Below are 23,257 nucleotides of genomic sequence, written 5' to 3' on the forward strand. Positions count from 1 at the left end.
TTACTGCTGAAGAGGGGAAAATGTCAACACTGGTTGAGGGCATAAACCACAGGGAATGGCTGCTTACGACTATGAATAGTCCAATGTCACAAATAGATGGCTACCCCTGAAGGCATCAGAAGGGGCCTCTTGAAAGTGGGAACGCTTAATGTTAAGGGGCTTAACGCGCCTACTACGAGGTTGCTAGTATTACAGGAATTTCGGAGAGCCAAGATGGACATCCTATTCCTGCAGGAAACCAAGTTCATGAAGGGAGAGGAGAGGCCCATTCTAGGGAAACGTCTCGGTCTGGAGTTTTGGGGCTCTGGACCATTGCGCAAAGGAGGTGTGGGAATCCTTATTCGAAAGGGAATTGATTTTCAAGTCACAAAATCCTGGTCAGATGCGGATGGGCGAGCTTTATTGATGGCAGGTACCATTGGGAGCGTGGAGGTAACGATAGCCACGATCTACTCCCTCAATGTAGGGCAGCTCAGATTCCTCTCGAGAACCATCCCCAAAATAATGTTGGAGGCTACGGGGCATATTGTGCTGGGCGGGGACTTTAATCTGTGGGCCGACCCTAGCTTGGATCGTAAGGCAGGTAAATCCAACTGTCAATACTGAAATGAGAGGGGACCATAATGATTATGTGAACATGATGCAAGTATACGCGCTGGTTGATGTATGGAGGGATATGCACCCTGACGAAAGAGGATACACTTTTTATTCTCCCCCGCACAATACTTTTACTCAAATAGATTATATCTACCTCTCACGGGAACTGCACGACATCACATCACATTCTGAGATCACCCCAATCACATGGTCTGATCACGACATGGTCACAGCGGATATACAGTGGGAACACTTACCGATCAGGGGTGGGAAATGGAGGTGCAATGAGACCCTGTGGAGAGACCTTGTCTTTAGAGAGGAACTGCAAACCGAGATTATAGAATATTTCAAAACTAACGACACTGGGGAGATCTCCAAACGGGGTGTGTGGGAAGCGGCCAAAGCAACCTGGAGGGGGATCCTTATACGAGAGGGGGCGAGGAAGAAAAGGGAAAGGGCCCTCATTGAAAATAGGCCTCAGAACGAAATATGTCGATTGGATAAGGAGGCCAGGGAAGGGGACGCCACAGACCTAGATAAGATTCAAGAAGCTAGAAAGAAGCGGGAGGAGCTTCGTCACCTAGAGCAGGGCCAGATAGCACGTAAACTGCATTTATTAAAACAAAAGTTCTACGAAAAAGGGGACAAAGCTGACGCACTGTTGGCTGCTAGGCTCAGGATGCAATGGGCAGAACGAAGGGTAAAGGAAATAACATACAATACTCCTGACCAGGGACAAGACAAACCATCCATCCCTGAACTGTTCGCAAACTTTTATGAATCCCTATACTCTTCTGAAACAGACCCAAACTCGCAAGAGATAGATAACTATCACACTGACATCGATCTCCCCAAAATAGCTGAGGTAGACTCTGCTCACCTTGAGGCCCCCATAACGGAAGAGGAAGTACACCAAGCGATCAAAAGGCTAACACTGGGCAAATCCCCGGGGGAGGATGGATACACAGCCGGCCTTTATAAGATCTTCAGTGCCCTCCTAGCCCCATTTTTGACTGAATTATTCAATGAGGTCCTAGAAATGGGAACCGCCCCCGATTCCTTCGTCCGAGCTCTCATATCGGTTATCCCCAAGGAGGGTAGGGACCCCAAATGTTGTGGGTCGTATCGCCCTATATCCTTGCTCAATCTTGATGCCAAAATCTACACGAGGGTATTGGCTGCCAGGTTGGAGACTCACATGCCCCACCTTAATCACTCCGACCATGTTGGATTCATAATCGGGCGACAAGGGGCGGACACTATGCATTTGGTCGCAGCCTCCCAAAATATGAATGGTGAACCCGCCTTGCTTTCCATTGATGCTGAAAAAGCATTTGATAGAGTGGAATGGGAATTCCTTGCTGCAGTCCTCCGCGCCGTAGGTATAGGACCAAAATTCAGACATGGGATAAAAGCAGTGTACACAGCGCCTAGAGCCGCAGTGTCAGTCAATGGAGAGTACTCGAGGTAGTTCGAATTGAAACGTGGCACCCGACAGGGATGTCCCCTATCGGCCATACTCTGCGCCCTTTCTGTAAAGCCCTTAGCCCAGAAAATAAGGAATGATGCCCGAATTGAGAGAATGAGACTAGGGCAGGTGGAATACAAGGTGGCGCTATATGCAGATGACTTACTTCTCCATGTGATAAACCCCAACACATCCATCCCCAGGGCACTAAGTTTAATAGATCCATACGGCTACTTATCGGGATTTAAAATCAACAAATCCAAGTCAATACTCTTCCCCCTACTGGGATCGATGGAAGCAAACAATGAAATATATTCTTTCCTGAGCCTTACGATAGAGCATGAGAAATAGAAATATTTGGAGATACATGTCACGCGATCTCTACGTAATCTATATGAGGCCAACTTCCCGGAGCTTCTCCAAAAGGTTCACGCGGACCTCGCCAGGTGGGACAAACTAACCATATCCTGGCTGGGACGCCTAAATGCAATAAAAATGACCCGTCTCCCGAGATTTCTATACCCCTTTCAAATGCTCCCTATCCAAATGCTGCGCCAATTCTTTACAGAAGTCAAGAAAGCGATCATAAAGTTCATGTGGCAGGGGAAGAAAACAAGAATTGCATATACCAACCTGATGCTACCGAAAGATGAGGGTGGGGTGGGCCTTCCGGACATTCAGAAATATTATGTAGCAACCCAGTTGCGAGTCCTCATTCCCCACCTCCGCAATCAGAAAACACCTCAATGGATTGCCATAGACAATCACTACTTGTCCCCGGCGACAATCTCTGAGTGGCTATGGTCCCCTAGAAGGAGAGTATTAAAGAAATCTAAAGCACACCCGATGTTTGAAACCATATGGGATGTATGGCGAGAAGGCAGGGATATGGAAAACATTACTACGTGGCCATCACCACTAAGTCACCTGTGGTCCCCTGGCATCAACGACCAGATTCCTAACGTAGAGAGATTTCAATCCTGGTACGAGGCGGGCCTGGAAAGGGTGGGACAACTTCTAAAAAAGGACTTGTTTATCACACTCCCCGAGCTGGAGGAGGCACTCGGAATTGGCACACTGTCTGCATTCCACTTTCTGCAAATTAAGGGTGTCCTGACAAAGGTCAAATGGAAGGACAAGTTTGAAAGGGACCTCACCCCATTCGAGAAAATATTAGATTCTAGAACTGAAACGAAGGGACTGATCTCGATCCTATATAGAACGCTCATAGCAGCAGGGGAAGGGTCAACAGAACCCCTTAGACTGAAATGGGAGAGAGACATTGGAGATAGTATTGATCCGGAGATGTGGGACAAGATATGTCGGGCTGCACCCAAAGCCTCGATCTCGTGCCAATGTAAACTGCACGCAATTAAACTACTAAATAGATGGCAATATGACCCGCACAGGCTCTTCAAAATGTACCAATCATCTAGCCCACTATGTTGGAGAGGTTGCAGATCCATGGCGGACTATTGGCACATGTGGTGGAATTGCCCCCAAATTAAAGTTTACTGGAACCAAGTCCTGGGTTGGATTAGAGACCTAGATGGGATCCAGAGGATAGCAGACCCCCACCTGGTACTATTTGGTTTTGAAAAAATTGAGGATGAATGGAGGAGGGTCAAAGACATAGCTGCACCGCTGTTACTAGCCACAAGGGCTTTCTTAGCCATGAAATGGAAATGTACAACGGTCCCAACCGAGAAAGAATGGGTCAATGGGTCAATGTAACCTCCAATATGTGCACCATGGAAAAGATCACGGCATCCATACACGGGAAATCCACACAGTGCGATACTCTATGGATGGAATTCCTTAACAAATACATGCCGGAAATGACACATTAATGTCTACAGGTCCACCAGCCTGGAATACAGGACCTAAGACAACGAAAAACCACACTAACTTCCCAAACAAGGTGGTCCCCAAAACATACCAAAACATACCAAATCTATCATGCAACTCGCCACACACTAGAAAACACATTCCTCAGCAGCAGCCGACCAAGTCTTGTAGGGTGGGGGGAACGAGGGGAGGGAGGGGAAGCAGGGATTACTGTTAATATTTACTGTTATTCTAAACAGAAGTTAAATGCAAATGGAAAGTTCACATACGCATTGCCGAAATGTAAAAATTGGATTATGACTGTCTGTTTGGCACAATTTTTTGTTTTTTATTGTTCGCAAAGCTTGTTAATTCCCTGTTTAACACAAAATCAAATAAAAACGAATAAAAATAAAATACAAAAAAGCAATGGAGATAGCGGCCAGCCCTGTCTGGTGCCCTTACGGAGGACCCACTGGTCCGATATCTGGTTGCCAGTCTTGACTCTGGCTATGGGGGCGCTGTACAGCATCTGTATCCATTTAAGGAATCTCACCCTATGCCAACCTTTTGTAAAGTGGCCAGTAGCCATGGCCATCTGATGGAGTCGAACGCCTTACCGGAATCCAGCGAGGCTACCATGTAGTGCCCTTCTTGTGTGTTGGTGCAATCTATAATGTGGTGAAGTCTGCACAGGCAGCAAGTTGTGTTCCTTCCCGGCAAGTATGCAGTCTGATCGGGGTGTATTAGCTCGGTGATGACTTTTTTAAGTCTATTAGCTAACAGGGCAGTGAGGCTCTTTCTGTCTTGGTTCAACATCAACAATGGTCTATACGAGCCACACACCATGGCTGGTTTATTGGGTTTCAAGAGGGGTATAATTACAGACTACCTTAATGATAGTGGCAGTGTGCCTCTGTTGTACGCCTCCTGTAGCATGTCTAGCAAAGGAGGGGGGGGCGATTTACTGCATGCACTCTTCATAGAACTCGCCAGGCAAGTCGTCCGTACTCCGGGTCTTTCCCATGAGCAGTTCCTTTATCACGGCAAGTAATTCTTCTACCGTGATGTGGGCTTCTAGTGACTTCCTTCTTTCTGTGTCTAGTCTCAGGAGCTCTATATAAGCCAGGGCTGCTTCTAACTCTGAGGGGGGGGAACTGTTGATGTATCTTTATATAAATCTGATAGTACTCTAGGAAGGTGTCATTTATAGCCGTCTGTGTAACGTGTAGTGCTCCGCAACCATCCGTAACTGAGTGTATCATGTCCCACTTGGTGTCTGATTTGTACAGCCAAGCTAATGATCATCCTGGTATGTCCCCTTCTACATGTTGCTTATCTATATATTTGGAGTAGCTCCGGTTCCCCAGTCTATCCCATTGTTTTAGGCATTCCTGCTTGAGTTTGGTCCATTCTGTGGGGCTGTAATCAGGGTCTCCAGATCTAGATTCTAGGTTTTCTAGCCGTCCCTCTGCCCTGCATAGGTAGTTAGTAATTTCTGCCTGTAACCCGTCTGACTTGGCTATGGATTCCCCATTAACCACTACCTGAAATGCCTCCCACAGTGTGCCAGCAGAAGCCTCACTGCCAGTATTGTGATCAAAGTAATCAATAATGTTTTCTGTAAGGTGTCTGCTGAATGCGTCGTCACAAAGGGCTTCCCCTCTGAGCCTCCAGGTCGGGATCTTCGCCCTGGGGGGGGGGGGGCTATCCGCCAGTTGGCCTGAAGTAGTGCATGGTCTGACAGGACACTGACTTTATAGTCAGCTGTGTCAAATCGCCTGCTTGCTCAGTGCCAGTGAAAAGGTAGTCTATTCTGGTATGGAGGCAATAGTGGGCAGAATAATGAGAGTACCCTCTTGTGTCCGGGTTCAGCCTGCGCCATATGTCAACTAAATCAAAGGCATTCAGCAGGGCTTTGGCTCTTTGGCGCTTTGGCTGTGAGGGCTGGATGTGTAAACTTGCTGTCAGATCTATCCCACCGTGGATTGCAGGTGCAATTAAAATCTCAGCGCAAATAATCGTACAGCTCCTGAAAAGCTCTACTTTGGTTACAGTGAGCGGAAAACAAGGTTGCAGTCTCGTGAATGGGGGCGTAGGTGTTAATTATGCATAGCTGTCTATTTTCGAGGAATTTGTGTAGTATGATCACCCTGCCTTCTGTGTCGACTATCATCTCTGACACTTGGAAAGGCACTGTAGATGTGACCCAAATCATGACCCCCCTTGGCGCATGCGGAGAAGGGGGAGCCCGCTGCACGATCATGCCATTTTTTAAACAGCGTGGTCTGCCTCCCCCCTAACTTTACCCGAACTTAGAACTTTTGCCCAGCTATACTTTCCATGCTCAGGCATTCCTGCTTCTCACCTCTGGGCCGACTAGTTCAGTTCTGCGGCGCCAGTGGCGCAGCAGGTAGACACTTCCAAACTAGTGTCCGAAGGAGATATACCTCTGAGTGTAGAAGACGCTCAGCTCTGCTGTGCGCGGACAAGTGAGCCTGAGGATTTCTGAAAAAAATCCTGCTTCCAGTGTCATCACTGTCTGTTGGCCGGGGTTGTGGGTCCCCAGTGCTGTAGCATTATTTTCAGTTCCCCTTATATATGGTCACCCATATAATATCACCACAACCTTTTCCCGGCGATATAATTTACGGCGACCATATATATGGGGATAATATTACCTGATACCTTATTATCCTGGTAGGATCCTCGCAGGTGTCCGTCTGTATGGCTGGTCCTTTGCATTCGTAGGTTACCTTGGTATCTTGGTACTCTATGGTGAAAGGCAGTTGTGGATATTATGTTAGCGAGTAAGGTTTATTCCGTCATTGGCGACATCCGTTCGGTATCTAGCCACTTGTGAGTGTCTTATGGGTTGTCAAAGAAAAGAGCCCGGCCTTCATACATCACCTTCAATCGCGTGGGTTACATTAGCATATATTTAAGGTTAGTCTTTCGCAGTCTCGCCTTGGCCGAGGTAAAGTGCATCCTACGCTTCTGCACGAGTAGAGTGTAGTCCGGGTATGCCGTAATTTTCAAGGATGCTCTACTAATAGTTCCCCCAGCCCTGAAGCATGCCAGGATTTTTTCCCGATCCTTGTTGTTCATTATTATGTCAATAACGGACCTCAGGGGCGCTCCCGCCGGGGGCTTCTTGGTAAGGGATCAGTCTGCACTTCCCTGGGTGAGGCTGCCCAGACCAATTTCTTGAAGTAGCATGCTCTCTATATAGGACGTAGGGTCCATCCCCTTCTCCCCTTCCGGAAGTCCAATTATCCACACATTGTTTCTCCGGGCCCTTCCTTCTGCATCTTCGACTCTGTCCTCCAAGTTCTGTAGCCATTGTTGCATGATGTTGGAGTCTATTAGGATAGTCCTAAGGTTTGTGGTGTTTTCCGCAACTTCTTTCTTGAATGTCCAAGTCCTCTCTGTGAATGCGCACACATCCTGACGCAAGAGATTGACATCGATACTGATGGCATCCACTTTGGCCTCTATTCAGACTTTCAAGGCAGATACTGCTAGCAGGATCTGTTGGTCTCCATCTTTTTGTACATCTGTAGTGGTCTGGGTCTGCAGGGTCGTAGCTGCGACACGGGGCAGCCATCACTGGCGTTGCGAATGTGTCCAAAGTGGGCTGCTTGGATTTACCCTTAGAGGCTTTAGAATACATATGTGCTGTAGGTGTACTGCTCCGGGTTTAAATTGCAATGCGCAGTCCAGATTCACTGTCTCAATCCTGGTGCTCACTCCTACTGGCTCTTGCTCACACTCATGCGTGCTGGGTTAGGGATGTGCCTCAATTCAGTTCACCAGTGGGTGCATTAGCCATGCACATCTATGGTATGGTGTGGTATTGCGCCTGGATATGGCGTATGTGCCCAGTCCGATGCACACTTGCACCAATCGTCCTTAATGCGTTGTCAACGCTCCAGGGGGCTTGCTGTCAGCCCCTTGCCCAGGTTTTGCTGCGCGCAGTGGGCTCAGCAGGTTTCCTGTCTCTGGGGGCTTTTCAGCCCTCAACTCTTTGTGCGGACCGCACCCAAACGCCAGGCCTGTGGACTCGTGTCACGGGGAGGGGATCAGGGACTCAGGCTTCCATCCCGCTGCCTGCCTGGCTGTGCGTGCAGGTGGGCCGCAGGTGACTTCTTCTCTGGGGGCAGCACTCAGCAACTCACTTGGAATGCACCCAGTGACGAGCCCACTTTCCTTGCGGTCGCGCTGATCTCCCACTTGCCAGCTCTCCATGTATGCGGCGCAATGCAGCCCGCACTGCCTTGCTGTGGCTCCTCAATCCCGACACCGGACACATGCTGGGGTCCTCCACCAGGGCACAAGGCGCAGGGATGCCGTCTGGCAAGTCTGCCACCACTCCTAGAGCCCCCGGTCAGGTCTTCCCACTCAGTCAAGGAAGGTTGCATCAGTACGGTGCCATCTTGAGTGCCCTTGCGGCTTGTTTGTATCGGCACTGGAATCGCTCCCAATGGCAGAATGGTTGCTGAAAAAGGACACACCTTGCACGTATGTATGCTCTACTGCATCTGATGTAGCGTTCGTAGGTTCGCAGATCGCTCGCTGTTTGCAGTGTTATCACTAATCAAGATGATTAGGCAGGAGCTTCGGGAAGAGCGACTTCTTCACATGGCGGTTAGCCACGCACCCTACTTCTTACCAACCTTAAACCCATCTCCAAAACCATTTCGCTATGCGACTTCAATATTGTTTATAGTGACCCATGGGATAAAGAGGCTGTGACCCTCGCCAGCTCCACCTCTGCCCTAGGCTACACCCAACAAATTCCCCTTCCAACACACTCTCTAGGTCATACACTCAACTGGTTACTTGACCACAACTGTAAAACTTCAGTTAATTCGAACACTCCCAGTGCCTTGACAGAGCACCATGTCATCACGTTCACCATCCCACGCTCCCAAAGACCCACCCCTAACCACATACCTCTCCCTACCATAAACTCACGCGACACCCTCAACCTGAACAGCGAACGCCTCCAGACGCTTCTCGCCGTCCAGCCACCCCCCAGACACAACCACCAATGGTGACCTCCTAATCTGCCACTACAACACCACACTCCTATCCACCATTAATAAGCTTGCCCCACTAAAAGAACGCAGACCCAAACACTCCAAGCGCACCAACTCCTGGTTCACGACTAAGCAACACTGCACGCGCAGGCATAAACGTGCCATTAAAGCTGAATGGCCCAAGCACCCTTCAACAACAAACAAATCCTGATTCACACAGTTCTCCAAAGAGTACAAACAGGCTATCCAAACAGCCAAAAAGCCTCTTACTACAACAATTGCAACCTCTGACTCTAGCGCTCGAAAGCTTTTTGCCATTTTACCTGAATTAGAAACACCTGTTTTACCTCCTTCCACAGTGGAAAAAAACGACACATGGTATAGTGACATGTAGGACACACTCCTAGTCAAAATGTCCGTCCTTCAAAAGAAAAATCTATCTAAACTATCTCCATAAGTGGCCAAATCACCTGCCCCCACTCCGCCCACCCTCGCCTATCACATCACCCAGTTCGACTTCCACCCCGTAGCTGAAGATGACATCACCCTTATCCTGGAACGACTCAAAAAACCCTCTGAGTGCAAAGGCGGCATCTGCCCTGCACCCCTGGTAGGAATGGGCCGATATCCTACTTCCGCTAATCACTGCCATCATCAATGCCTTCTTCACCTCCTGCTCTGTGATCATCTCACTCAAAGAATCCAGATCTCACCACTCCTCAAGAAATCTACACTCAATCCAGCCATTCCCACCAATTACCGCCCCATCACCACAGTCCCCTTCCTACTAAAAATAATTGATCGGGCCGCCTACATTCAAATTCAGAAACACCTTGAATCAAACCACGTCCTCAGTCAATCCGGATTCCGCCCCAGCCATGGCACGGAATCAGCACTCCTCGACCTCAAGAATCAACTCAATGATTCTAGAGACTCTGGTAGCCTCGACCTATCTCCAGCCTTCGATCTTGTGGACCACCCCACTCTCTGCCATCACCTTGCCACCTCTGCCTTCTTCTCCACCATGGCCACCAAGTGGATCGCTTCCTTCCTGGCTGAATGCACGTCCTAGAGTCTTCTCTGGGAACTCCACTGCGTCTCCCAAAGCAACCTCCTGTGGAGTTCTTCAAGAGTCTTGTGTCTCGCCCACCCTTCACAATGTTTATACCAAACCCCTCTTCGACCCTCTCAATGCACTCTGCATCACGTACACCAACTATGCTGATGACACCCAGATCCTTATCCCTCTCACCGGTAACCATCAACTGGACTCATTCAAAGTCAATTGTACCTATGAAACCATTCAAGTCTGGATGGCTAATCATCGTCTCTGCATCAACAATGAAAAAACTGAGATCCTGCTGGTAGTAACCCATCTACCCTCACAAAACTACTCGACCCAGCCAGTTTGGAGGTAGCCAAACCTTCACATCATCCTGTAAACATGGCTTAGAGGCTCACGGGTTAAGTGCGCGTCTACAAATGGAAAATAAAAATAAATAAAATAAAAAAACATATTTCACAGTAGCAGTGCTACCTATCAAATGAATGACAATGCAATTATGACAATACAAAAACCAAAAAGTTTAATTTAAAATGGATTGTGTCCTCCCATGTATTCCTCATCTTTGATATCTCCAATATCCAGCTTCAGCAAAACATTTCAGCAGAGGGCGCTGTGCATCGTTGCGGTCAACTCGATGTTCCTCCAGGGCCTCCATCTTGAGGATGATGACATCGAAGGTATATATAGCACGTGCAGCGCCCGTTGGCTTCAGCTTCGTTTTTCCGGGTAGGCTTTTGCTTTGTGAACTACAGTGCACTTCATAATATTTTTTTCGAGAATTATCAACAATGTCTTTGGCTCTGACAACTGTGAAGACTGGGTTTAAAAAACAGCAAGACTGGGAAGCGAAAATGTTGCTGACGGACCCACATCAGGTGTGCTAGTGGTGTCTCAGTGTGGAGCACAAAGCCTCGACCTGTCAGAAGTGTCAGTTGATGACCGGAAAAGCTCTGAAGGAGCATAAAAAGGGAAATTTGCGGTAGGTAGAACCCCCAAAAATCCCCTTAGACTACGGCATTAAACAAAATATTCCTCCGCCGAAGCGACAGATGACTCTGTTGATGGAAGAGGTACAGGTCACGGAGTGGCTCCCACCACTCCTCGTCATCATGGAAACTGAAGAAAAGGCATCACAAATCACCTACTTCGTCTTCCTCGTCCGACTCCTCCTCACAGAGGACTATATCTTGCCCCACTAAGGCCTCTACTCTGGCTGAATGGGAATCATTCAGGCAGGAAATGCTAAACATTTTCGAGAGCCATAAACCCTCGAAGCAAGTAGGCCATGCTCCTGCTGCAGCCAGAAAGGAAAGGGCTCAAGCCAAATCCTGCACGCCCTCGAGCATGGGACGAAGGCCAGATTCTCATCAAGAGACATCTCGAAAAGTAATCGAAAAATCCTTTAAGCCGAAGTCATCGACGCCATCGATGCCAGTGACGCCATCAACATCCAAGACGTCTTCATCGAAGACTCCATCGGCCTCTGGCTCGAAAACCACAGAAGTCATCAACGCTTTTACCAGTAATTCAGACAACCTTCACACACATCCATTTATGAAGACAATGAGCCTTCAGATGACAATGATCCACCTTTTGGTTTGCAATATGGCACTCCTTATGTCCCTGATAGCTTTATATCAGAGGTATCAAGGTTGCAGGATCTGTGTGAAAATGTACAGTCAGCCAGTGGGGTGGACACTTCACCAGAGTTGGATTTTGGTAACTCAGAACCAGATGATCACACAGATGCATCTTACAGACAGTTAATGACCAGGGTCACTGATTTTATGGCATGGAGCAGGCCTGCCCTCCCGTTCGAACAGGATGACCTCACAGATATTCTGGACAAAGGTCCTCAAAGGGATCCTATCCTACCTTTTCTTGTCGATCTACAAAAGAGAGTAAGTGCAACGTGGAAGCACTGTAATCAAGTCCGACAGTAAATACAAATTTGACAAAAGAATATAGGCCGTCAAGAAGTGACCCCAGCTACTTGTCAAAACATCCTACCCCAGAAAGTCTGGTGCTGCAAGCAGCAACCGCTACCTCCAAGGCTGCCTATCCAACCATCCAACCAGATCGGGATGATAAACCTATAGACACCTGGTTAAGGAAAGTCTTTTCTGCTGGGAGCATGGCTCTCAAATCAGCCAACTCAACATGTGTCCTTGCAAAATTCACCTACACCCTATGGGACTGTGCATCCATGGCGGCTAAACATATTCCCGAAGGGGAAGAAAGAGACAGCTTCTTGGTCATTGTAAAAGATGGCAAAGAGGCCATCTGTGAGTCTCTTCAGTTGTATTAGGATTTTGTTTGCAGTATCAGCAGAGCCATGGCGGCAAGCATCGTGATACGCAGGTTTGCGTGGTTAAGGAATTCTGGATTTGCACCGGACGTGCAGTCTAGATTCCTTAATATGCCCTTTGATGGGTCTTATCTTTTTGACAGCAAGGCTAACGAAAGCCTTGAGAAGCTGCAGACCTCGAAGGTGGCAGCCAAGTCTCCAGGTGCCACTATTAGGAAGCCTCAGCCGTTTCACCCCAGTGGACAGTCTTGGAGGGGTAGGTGCATTCGCTACTACTCAGTTGGAAGAGCGAGATGAATGGCTGGCCAAAGAGGCCAAATAATATTCCCTCGCGGTGGATGAGGGAGGGATGCAAAGCCTGCCCAAGCAGCAGCATCTTTACCATCAGCCACTGCTTCAGCCACTTCAAAACCTCTGAGGTCTTGACTCACGTCACCCTGGTGGGAGGCAGACTGCCTCAACATCTAAAAGATTGGCAGGGTATTACTTCAGATGCTTGGGCATTAGAAACCAGAGTCCAAGGTTACTGCCTCCCTTTCATTCAGAGACCTCAGAATCATCCCCCGGGAAGATATTTGTTAAAGGTTCTAGATCCGTTCATGTACAAGAAGTTTTGAGGTTGCTAGAAAAAGGTGTTATAGAGCCGGTACTTGTAACAGAGAGGAACAAAGGATGGTATTCGCCATATTTCCTGATCCAAGGACGGAGGACTGAGACCCATCTTGGACTTGAGATACTTGAACTAGTTCCTCAGGAAGGACAAGTTCAAGATGGTCACTCTTTCTCAGATCCTTAAGGCTCTCCAGCTCCAGGATTGGATGGTGCCAATGGACCTTCAGGATGCTTATTTTCATGTGCCAATCCATCTCAAGCACAGAAAGTACCTGTGGTTTGCCGTAAGCGGTTCTCATGATCAGTTTCGAGTTCTGCCATTCGGGCTGAACATCAACCCAAGGGTTTTCACCAAACTGATGGTGGTGGTGGCAGCGAGTCAAAGGAGAGTGGGAATTCACATTTACGCCTATCTGGACAATTGGCTGATCATGCCACGTTCTCCCGAACAAGTCCTGGATCATCTCAGCGTGACTTGCCACTTTCTCCACAGACTGGGCTTCTCCCACATGATACCATCTCAAAAGCTCCAGTTCATTGGCCTTTTCTGGATAAATCCTTGGGAAAGACCTCAACCCCAGTGGATAGGGCTCAAGACATTCTGCAGATGGTCAACGGCCTTTCACTTCTTGAGGTTGCTCGGCCTCATGGCGCCAGAGGCTCGTCTGAGAAAGAGATCCCTTCAATGAGCTCTCAGGACACAATGGTCTCAATTCTCAGGCAACATGTCAGACCTACTGCAGGTTCCAAACAAGGTTGCACAGGATCCCCTGTGGTGGGCCTGCAAGGACATCATTCTAAAAGGGAGAACCTTTTCTGCAAACATAGCCGGAGATAACAGTAGTTACGGACGCCTCACTGACAGGGTGGGGAGCCCACGTCAACGGTCTGACAATCAGCAGCCGTTGGTCTACATCAGAGTCCAAACTACACATCAATATTTTAGAGCTGAAAGCAATCAGACTTGCACCGAAGGCTTTTCTGCCCTCTTTATGGGGAAAGAATGTGCTCATATTGACGGACAACACACTGGCTATGTACTACCTCGACAAGAGAGGAGGTGTAGGGTCACTACCATTGTGCAGAGAGACAATGCAGCTCTGGTTCTGGGCAATTCAAGAAGGAATCTCCCTATCAGCAGTTCACCTAGCCTAGCCTGAGAGGAGAACACGTTGGTGGACGCTCTGAGCAGGCAGAGAACAGTCTCCCACGAGTGGGAACTAGCTCAGGAAGTCCTTCAAGAGATCTTCACCCTTTGGGGAACCCCTCAAGTGGATCTGTTTGTGACCAGTGCCAACCGGAAGTGCGAACTGTTCTGCTTCAGGGAATTTCGCTCAAGGGGAGCTCTAGGGGACACGTTCGCAGTGGACTGGGAGTTTCCACTTCTGTACGCATTTCCTCCAGTCCCCGTCATTCCTCACATGTTCAGGAGGTTGAGAATGTTCGGGAAATCCATTATCCTATTTGTCCCGGATTCTCTCGTGAGAGGAGGGTCGGGTTCTCCACCCACAGGTCAGGACACTCAGTCTTCGTGCATGGTTTCTGAGAGGCTGAGGTATAAGGATTGGGACCTCAAGGATGACATAATGGAGATTTTGCTTTTGGCCAGAAGGCCAGCAACAAAGTCTTTGTACCACTGCCGTTGGAATTAATTCTGCAGCTGGTTCAGGGATAAGAATGTGGACGCTATTCTATGCAAAACACCGGATGTGTTATCTTTTCTGCTGTATTTGGCCAATCTGGGGCTCCAGGTTGGGGCCATTAACAGTTATTTGGCTACACTTTCCATCTTCAAGTGCTCGTATGAGGAAACGTCATATTTTAAAATTACCTTGGCGATACAATTTCTAAAGGGACTCACAAATGTGTTCCCTCCATCTCCTTTTCAGGTTCCGGTTTGGGACCTTAATCTTTTTTTTAAAGTTTCTCATCTGTGCACCATTTAACCACTCCATCCATGTCCCTTAAGAATACTAACATTGGAAACCATCCACTTAGTAGCGTTAACATCACTCTGTAGGGTGAGTGAGTTGCAGGCACTATCTTCTAAACCACCTTTTACGGTCTTTCATAAGGACAAGGTCGTCCTTAAAACCAAACCTTCATTCGTACTTACGATTAGATCGGATTTTCATTTGGGACAAAAGATAGTATTACCTACTTTTTTCCCTCCACCTCATCCTGGCAAAGAAGAGGAGAGGCTACACAGGCTCGACCCACGAAGGGCTCTGAGTTTGTACATTTCAAGGATGTCAAAGTTTTGTTTAGATGAACAATTGTTTATAGGATACGCGGGTCATAGACTAGGACAGGCTGTAACTAAGCAAACCTTGTCCAGATGGATTATTTTGGCTATTACTGAATGTTATAGGCTGGCTGGGAAAGCTACAGCAGAAGGCTTGAGAGCTCATTCCACTAGGGGCATGGCTACTTCTTCTGCTCTGCAAAGAGTGATCCAATAAAAAACATTTGTGAGATAGCCCCTTGCTCTACATTCACACATTTACAAAGCATTACTGCCTTGATTACATCTAAAGTCAGGATGGAAGCTTTGGGAAAGCAGTCCTTTATTCGGTTCACAACAACCCTTGATGACAAAATTTGAACTCCCTCCGCCAAACTAATACTGCTTTGGGAGTCTATCAAAGATGAGGAATGCATGGGAGGATACAATCCATTCGAAGACCAAGTTACTTACACTTGGTAATGTTCTTTCGACTGGATGTCCCTCCCAAATATTCCACATTGCCCCTCCCAGCATACCCTGCAGTAGAATGTCCATGTTATTGCAGTTTTATGCTGCTCCAGAGTCTAGTATGGTTTAAACCAGTTTAATGCTGGCAATTCTACTGTAAGAATGACAAAAAAACAGAACTGAAGCCAACGGGCGCTGCGCATGCTATATATACCCTCGAGTACATTATCTTCGAGACGGAGGCCCTCAAGGGACATCGAGCCGACCACATCGACGCACAGCGCCCTCTGCCAAAATATTTTTCCGAAGCAGCTGAAGGTGGATATCGGAGATAGCAAAGATGAGGAATACGTGGGAGGAACATTCAGTCGAAAGAACGTTACCAGGGGTAAGTGACTTGTTTGTTTCGGTTGGATAAAGAAATCTGTCAAAAGAAAAGTAATTTGTCAAAACATGTAAGCCTAGATGCCCTCTGATGGTTGTAAAATGGTACAGAAATGGGCACAAATGTGTAGTAAGCAATAAAGCAAATATCTGGTGGTGTAAAGGTCTGAAACTTTGTCTTCAATTATTAATGACTTAAATTAGCTGATCTAATATCTTAAGTTAATTGTTGGCATGTATGCCAGAAATACAATTAGATGGTGCGTTCCTCTCCTTAGTCAATAAGTAAATGTGGAAGCGGGATCTAATCAGCAGTAAAAGCCTGTAGTCCATCCTTCTCTTTTACTCTACTCTCTGCTTCCAGCTCTCAAGCCAATGAGCAAGCTTGGAATGCATGCTCTAAATGCCTGTAAAAGCATGAATTCCAACCTTCGCTTTGTAATGTTTAGATCTCGGCCTTGGCAATGAGACATGGACAAGCTCTGTAACACGAAGCCCCGGGTGAGACTTACCTTTCTTTTTGCTGCACAAGCTCTGATAAAATGAGCCTTTACTATAGAGCTCTATTGTGTACTAGGTGACGTTTGACCTTGTTAAGGGTCCACGCCTTTGACTCTCGAATCACTTACTTGGGCGGCGCCATCTTTCATACAATAAAAACGCTCTAACACTTCTTTAGCAAGCCAAAAAAAGACTTGGACAAAAAGATCAACATGAAACATTGCAACTGGACCATAAATATTGTTCAACAAAACAAAGTGTGACCCAAACACTTTTTAACAATTATACACTTGTAACCTACACTTACCGCTAAACCACATGATGAACATCATTTTTGGAGTTATTTTATGATCGCGGAAGAAGTTCAAGAGGAATGAAAGGGGAAAAATGTTGACTGCCCTGCCCAAGAGGACTAGCACCTGAAACAAGACAGGACACATTTACTGAAATGGAACACTGCTATGATATTATTAGTCCAAGACATTTACACACATAATTGGTTCCATAAGAAAGATTCGTTTTTTATTCAGTAGTAAAGAAATATATCAAAACATATGTCTAGCCAAATATGCAATATCAGCACCCTGGGAGGAATTCAAAGGTTCTAGGCAATAGTTGCCTGCATAGCCATGGATCCTGCTTACTTGCAGGATTCTGTCTGGCTGCCCATTATCTTCCCTGCACTCTGCCGTTGCCCTCCCCACCTTCCCTGCGCTGCCGGACTCCTCTAGAGCTGCTGCCCAACAAACTATCTGCAATGTCTGCTTGCCCCTTCGCCGTCTCTTACCCACATCAAGCAATGCAATACACTCCTCGGGCCGTTTTACACCTACAGAAAAGGGTAGGCATCCAGTACCATCCTCAAGGTAGTGCAGGCCGCACAGTGAATTGCTGTTCTGTGTCACAGATGGCTCAAAGGATGCTCCAACGCTCTGAGGGAGTTCAAGGGTTCCATTAAAGTTACAAATGGACCTATGGCCGTCCCTCACTCTCTCTTCTATAAAGCTTCACCCTCCCTAACCCAGGCGTCCCCACCCCCAGATTAGTAGAGACCAATTGTATCACCCTCAGTATGCTAAGAGACTATATGAACTGAGATGTACTGAGGCACGTGAACATATCTTTCTAAGCTCCTTCTCAGACTTCCTAAGATTCCCTACACTATCCAGTGGTTAGTGTTCTAAAGGGGTATGAGGTTGTGGCTACAAACAGTGCCAGATTCGGTTTCCTTTCTTTCACGTCTAGTTATCCCCTCTCTTTCACACTTCCTGATGTTCTTCTCTCGCTACTCTCCTATCTCCAACTCCACCCTCGTTTACTATTCCTACCCCATGCGTCTCTCACTCCTTTTCGCAAGCTTTGCCTGTACCCTTTGATGTTCTTACTCCTTCCCACTCCGCTTCCCTCCCCACACTACTACTCCCTCCTCCACACCACTATCCTCTACTCATTCATCCTCCTCTTTCACGAACTCAGGCAATCACTTCACAATCAATCCCTACTCTCCTTCTCCTCACCACACTTGCCAGCCTCTCACATTGTAGTATCACTTGCCTTCACTAGTCAATACTTCGTTTAAGTCAGAAATCGTCTCCACCTTCCTTCCTTTTGCTGGTTTTCTTGTTGGTACGACATTCATCCATCGCCCGTTTTTTTTGCCGAATATTTTTCACTGAAAAAAATCATTGAAAAATATGGAGGCGGGGGGGTGGGGAGGTAAGGGCATATAAGGGGTAGGGTTGGGTGTATTATAGGGAATAAATAATAGGGGATGGGAGCCCTGGGGACACCCCCCCCCTACTAGTCACCTAAATTGCATTTGCTCCCCCACTTTCTCTTGCTCTTCCTGCGTGTTGCTAGGTGGCCTATTGCGTTTGATGGAAACCACCAGAGGATGGTTTTCACTTTGCTTGGTCTGAAGGTTTTCTGGCGCAGACATCACGAGGCGCTGGGCAACAGCGAGCATCTTGCTTAGGAGGCATGGCACAAGACAAGGGTCCACCACAAATATACATGCCGGCATGAGAAGAGGCAGGATCTAGGGTCCTCTTAACTGCAAGGGACCCAACTTGTGCAGGATTTGTTGGTGTCATGTGTTATTGCAAGCCAAGATGGCCATCTTAGGCTATCTTTGTGACTGAATAGGGAGTCTCACTAAAATGGAACTATGCGATAACCCCTGGCAAAGTGCATGGTAATAACTGCATTGAGGTTTTGTGGCCTCTGGCCTTTTCCAAGGTGTGTCTATGCATCATTCTGTTGGGGGATTTCTGTCTTTCTGTGCCCCTCATGCGTGAGGCTCCAAGCTTTTATTTATTGATGTAGCCATCCCAGTATTCAATGGAAGAATTAAAATCCAGACTTTACACACTCACAGGCCTTCAAAGGAACCCCTTTCAAAACCAGTGTCTTTCTTTGTGGATTTCAACTAACTAGCTACTTAACCATGCTGTAACGTGTGCCTTGAAACACTTGTGTATAGGCGCGCTATAAATGCCATATCATATGATCCAGTTTTCTCATTCTCTGGACGAACAATACCTAAAATCATTGGACCATAGATGATGAGTGCAAAGCTGACTGTGCTTTTCTTGACTGAACGTGCCACTGAAAGAATCCATCAAAGTTCCTTTTTCGTGTCTAGAATTTCCCTTGTTTTTCTGCTATGTATTACTTACTATACATGGGAGAAGGGAGGGAAACGCAACCATAGATGAGGATAATGTTTGGTGTTGTATAGTAGCTGCAGAAGCTGTACAGTATTGTATTCTATGTATGAAAAATCAACTATCTTGAAAAGGTCTGGACACACATTCCCTTTGACTTGCTGTAGTATAATGTGTGTGATAAATGACTCCCATATTCACGAGAATGATGAAAGAACTGAAATCTTGCTTACCCTCAATTACCATGATTGAGGTTACTAAAGAGTAATATAGCATGCTCAGCGAGCTTTGAGTTAAGAAGGAAGCACTGCAATGTAAGTCAGACTTTAGTGTGCTTTGACATTGAAACATGCATACCTCTGACAGAAGTAAAATCTGTCTTAAGTTTTCTCTAATTGTGTATATATTTGAAGAACATGATTGTAAGTTCGATCAGAAATATTATAGAATAGCTAATTTACAGAGGACAGAAGCATTCCCCTTAACGGTGCTTGGACAATATCACAAAGATGAGAACAAGTGGCACAAAGATGGGAACAAGTGGTGAGCCCATTAAGGAGGGTGTAAAAAAAATAAATGGGACATTGGGGATCATTACGAGTTGGCCGGTATACGGTAAAAGTGCTGGTAGTACAGTTTACCAGTACTTTTACTGGTTCGGCCAAGTACTAGTTTGCCAGAAAACAGTTGCCATCCGGGATTACTGGCGCCGGTATTACCAGCAACGAAAATAACAGAAGGCCCGGTAACCTGTGCTGGTAATACTGGCACAATGGTATCACCGGCATATCACAAGATTAGATTTGCCGGTAATATCAGCTAATGTTTGTCAGTAAAACCAGCAAAACCAAGGCGGAAGCACCTACACCTGAAAGCAGGCAGCTCTGTGGCAATGCATGGGTCTTGAAAGCAAGACCACGCTGAGCAACACAGGTTCGAAATCCCGGATCCACGCTTGAAACACCCAGGTGCACCTAATTCGCGCTGGAAGAGCAAGAAAGGGCCACACCTTCCCCACACTTCCCTACACCACCATGCTGCCACTGATCGCAGTCAACATTGTCATGCAGCTGCCCCAAGCCAACATGGAGCTGGAACAAGAGTGAGTAGAGAGGAGGAGGAGGACTGCAAGGAGGAGACACTCAAGGTGTGCACCCATACACCGTGTAAGGGTCACACCATGTACCCTCAAAGACTTGCAAATCCTCACCCTGCACTGCCTCAATAGGGAGAGCATTGCAGATCTCCTCAACCTGATCCAGGAAGACAAAGGGAGCAGGGTCGGCATCAGGACATCCATTCCACTGCTGGTAAAGCTGGTGTTGGTTCTGCACTTCCTTGGCACTGGCTCTTTCGAACACACAGTGCATCAGCTACATTGCATTTCGCAACCTGCGTTTTCCAGAGTGCAGCGTCAGGTGCTGGGGTCCCGAGGCAATACAGATAGTGTTAACAGCAAGCGTAGAGTGTAACCTGCATGCCGCGAGAAAGAACAGTTAAGAAATCTCTCACATGACCTCAATAGAGATTATCTAGAATCTTTGATTCCATGATGATTGCACCAGTGGTGGCCAAGATGAAGGCACTTACCAAACCCTAACCGTGAAGTACCAAACCTTGACCGTGAAGTAACATCCGGCACGGATGAAGGGAAGAGGAAGTGTCATACAGATCACCATGTCGATCTGAAGAAGGAAGCATTCCTGGTTAAAGTATAGGTCCTGAAGAAGATGATCACATCTACATAGATCATCGAAACCGGTCGACCCCGAAAGGCATGAGCACCCTCATGCAGAAGATAATGTTCATCATAAATACATTTGGACATATCCACTAATAGACTAATAGACAGCCATACTAGCCTCTAGTTATTCTTTGCTCTCCGTAGAGAGTATGTTTTTATGCGGTTACCAGACATTTGGTCGAAAAAAATTGGTCGCCCAGACAAATGGTCGAACCAATTTGGTCGAAAACCAAATGGTCGAATTTTTTGTTTTTTTTTATTTTTTAACCTTTTTTTTTTTTTTGGGGGGGGGTCCCCCCCAACCCCCTTTTTTTCTCTAAAAACCCCTTTTTTTACAAAACGAAAACCCGAAAAATAAATATATAAATAAAAAAAAAAATTCAACCATTTGGTTTTCGACCAAATTGCGTCGACCAAATTGCAGTCGACCAGTTTTTTTTCGACCAATTGACTGGACACCTTTTTATGCCTCTAACAATACATAGGTCTATAGTGGTGGGGACTGCCTCCGTTTAATGGTGATTAAAACATACATGGAAATCCAGATGAGAGGACAGCCCAGTACCACTAAGATCGAGAGAGAAGTGGTTCTCACCATGTCATAGTCAAATCATGGTGAAGACCTTATTGATTGTTTTTTGTGATAAGTTATGCTTGTATGAAAGAAGGCCTAGATAGGGAGAGTGTCTCTTCTATCCCCGATATATGGGCGGTGCATCATTCGCAGACCTTGTGTAAAGACAGGGACAGGGTGTTCTTCAACATAGGGACAGCCCGTAGGAGTGTGCGAGGTCCATGAGAAATAGCTGGAATGGTAGATCTTTTGTACAGATAGGCACAGGTGAGTGCCAGAAAGGCAAGGTTTAATGCCATTCTCTACATGCCAAATGTGGTGGCATACCTGGATTGCACGCATGTAGAACTGGTGGTTGCACCTCTAGCCTCGCAGGAAGTGTACAGGAATCAAAGCAGTTTAATTCACTAAATGTCCAGGTCACCCACTGCTGTGCCTGGTTCCCATGATTAAGCTATGATGCCATGGTCCTGTAGAACAGCACACCGCCAGCATACATCGAGTGGCATACAGGCCGACGGACATGGATATTGGGTAAGTACATGTACCATCACACTAACCCTTGCTGCACAGGTGACCTGCAATGGCAGAACACACACAGAGATTTCATGCCCTAACAGCGCCCCATGCATACAGGACCCATATACACACCCAACACATGACAGGCAGCAACCCACAGGAGTAGGGCATGACCCACAATCCATCAGTGCATGTCCAAGACATGCTTCCCAACTGTCCAGCCCCACGCAATGGACTACAGGTATCAGAATGCAACATTGCACATCTCACTACATGCATGGACTGTCAATTGAGATGCTGCTGTAACAGGAAATGCTTCCACAGATCACCATGATGAATGTCTATCCCCCTTGCAGGTGAATGGATACCCACAGCTTCCGTGGCTTATGATTCTTCTGAGGACTCCCTTGACGGCAGAGGAGGTGCCATGAAACCAGGCCCATATCCACACTAGGGTGTCGATTGAGCACACCTTTGGCCTGTGGAAGGCCCACCTAAGTACTGTTTGCTGAAGTCGCTGGAGCCTGCTGGAGACGATCGCTCGCAGACTCTTTGTGAATCTCTGTGTTTTCCTCACTCCCCGTATTGCCACGGAGTAATTAGCCCAGGAGGACGTCCTTTTGTGTGACACCTGGCGTGTCTGACTTGCCACAAACAAGGAAGAAGGTGATTACGTGCTGCTTTGTTCTCTTTGCTTTGGGCCCCTTTGAACTCCTTAGCAGTGGCGTTAGCCCTGCATCTCTGTATTTAACATTTATATTTTCTAAGTGTATTTTCGTTTTTTTTTTCTTTTATTTTAAGGCTCTTCCTGGAAGGAGGCTCCGCCCCTTTGTTTCTGTGACGGCCAACTCTTCTCTTTAAATACAGACTTCCGGGCGTACCCGCGCCGCGCACCAAGTACAACTAAGTACTGTTTGCTGTTCGCGGTGCGCGGCACGAGCCGCCGGGCCCATTGATTTCATCTTGCTGGTTTCCTCGGGCAGATAGTTCTGCATTTGCCTGGTTTTTTATGGCAACTTTAAGTTATTGAAGCCTGTTACCGACTGCTGTGAGTGCCCATAATATTGAATTCTACCCGCAAAGGGTGCCCAGTGGTGTTTGAGACCCCTTTATTTTTATTTTTTTTATCATTCTTCACCTTATTACACGCATCAGGTGTCATCTTTTTGATTTATCAGGTATGTGATATTTAACTTGAATTTATGGTCTCCCCTTTTAACATGTCTAAATCAATTATGTCCATAAAATCAGGAA

At 47.0% G+C, this 23,257-nt stretch overlaps 1 protein-coding gene across 1 annotated transcript in view; it reads right to left on the reverse strand.

Annotated features, from left to right (window-relative positions):
- SLC9A8 (solute carrier family 9 member A8) overlaps positions 1-23,257 on the reverse strand; it is a 1,353,696-nt gene that overhangs the window by 310,177 nt on the left and 1,020,262 nt on the right. The window contains exon 14 of the mRNA XM_069651262.1: positions 16,808-16,919. Coding sequence (XP_069507363.1) covers positions 16,808-16,919 — 112 coding nt within the window. The remainder of the gene's footprint in view (positions 1-16,807; positions 16,920-23,257) is intronic.

The sequence above is a fragment of the Ambystoma mexicanum genome, chromosome 3p (assembly GCF_040938575.1).
Source record: "Ambystoma mexicanum isolate Mex_15411 chromosome 3p, UKY_AmexF1_1, whole genome shotgun sequence".
NCBI classification, from domain to species: Eukaryota; Metazoa; Chordata; class Amphibia; order Caudata; family Ambystomatidae; genus Ambystoma; species Ambystoma mexicanum.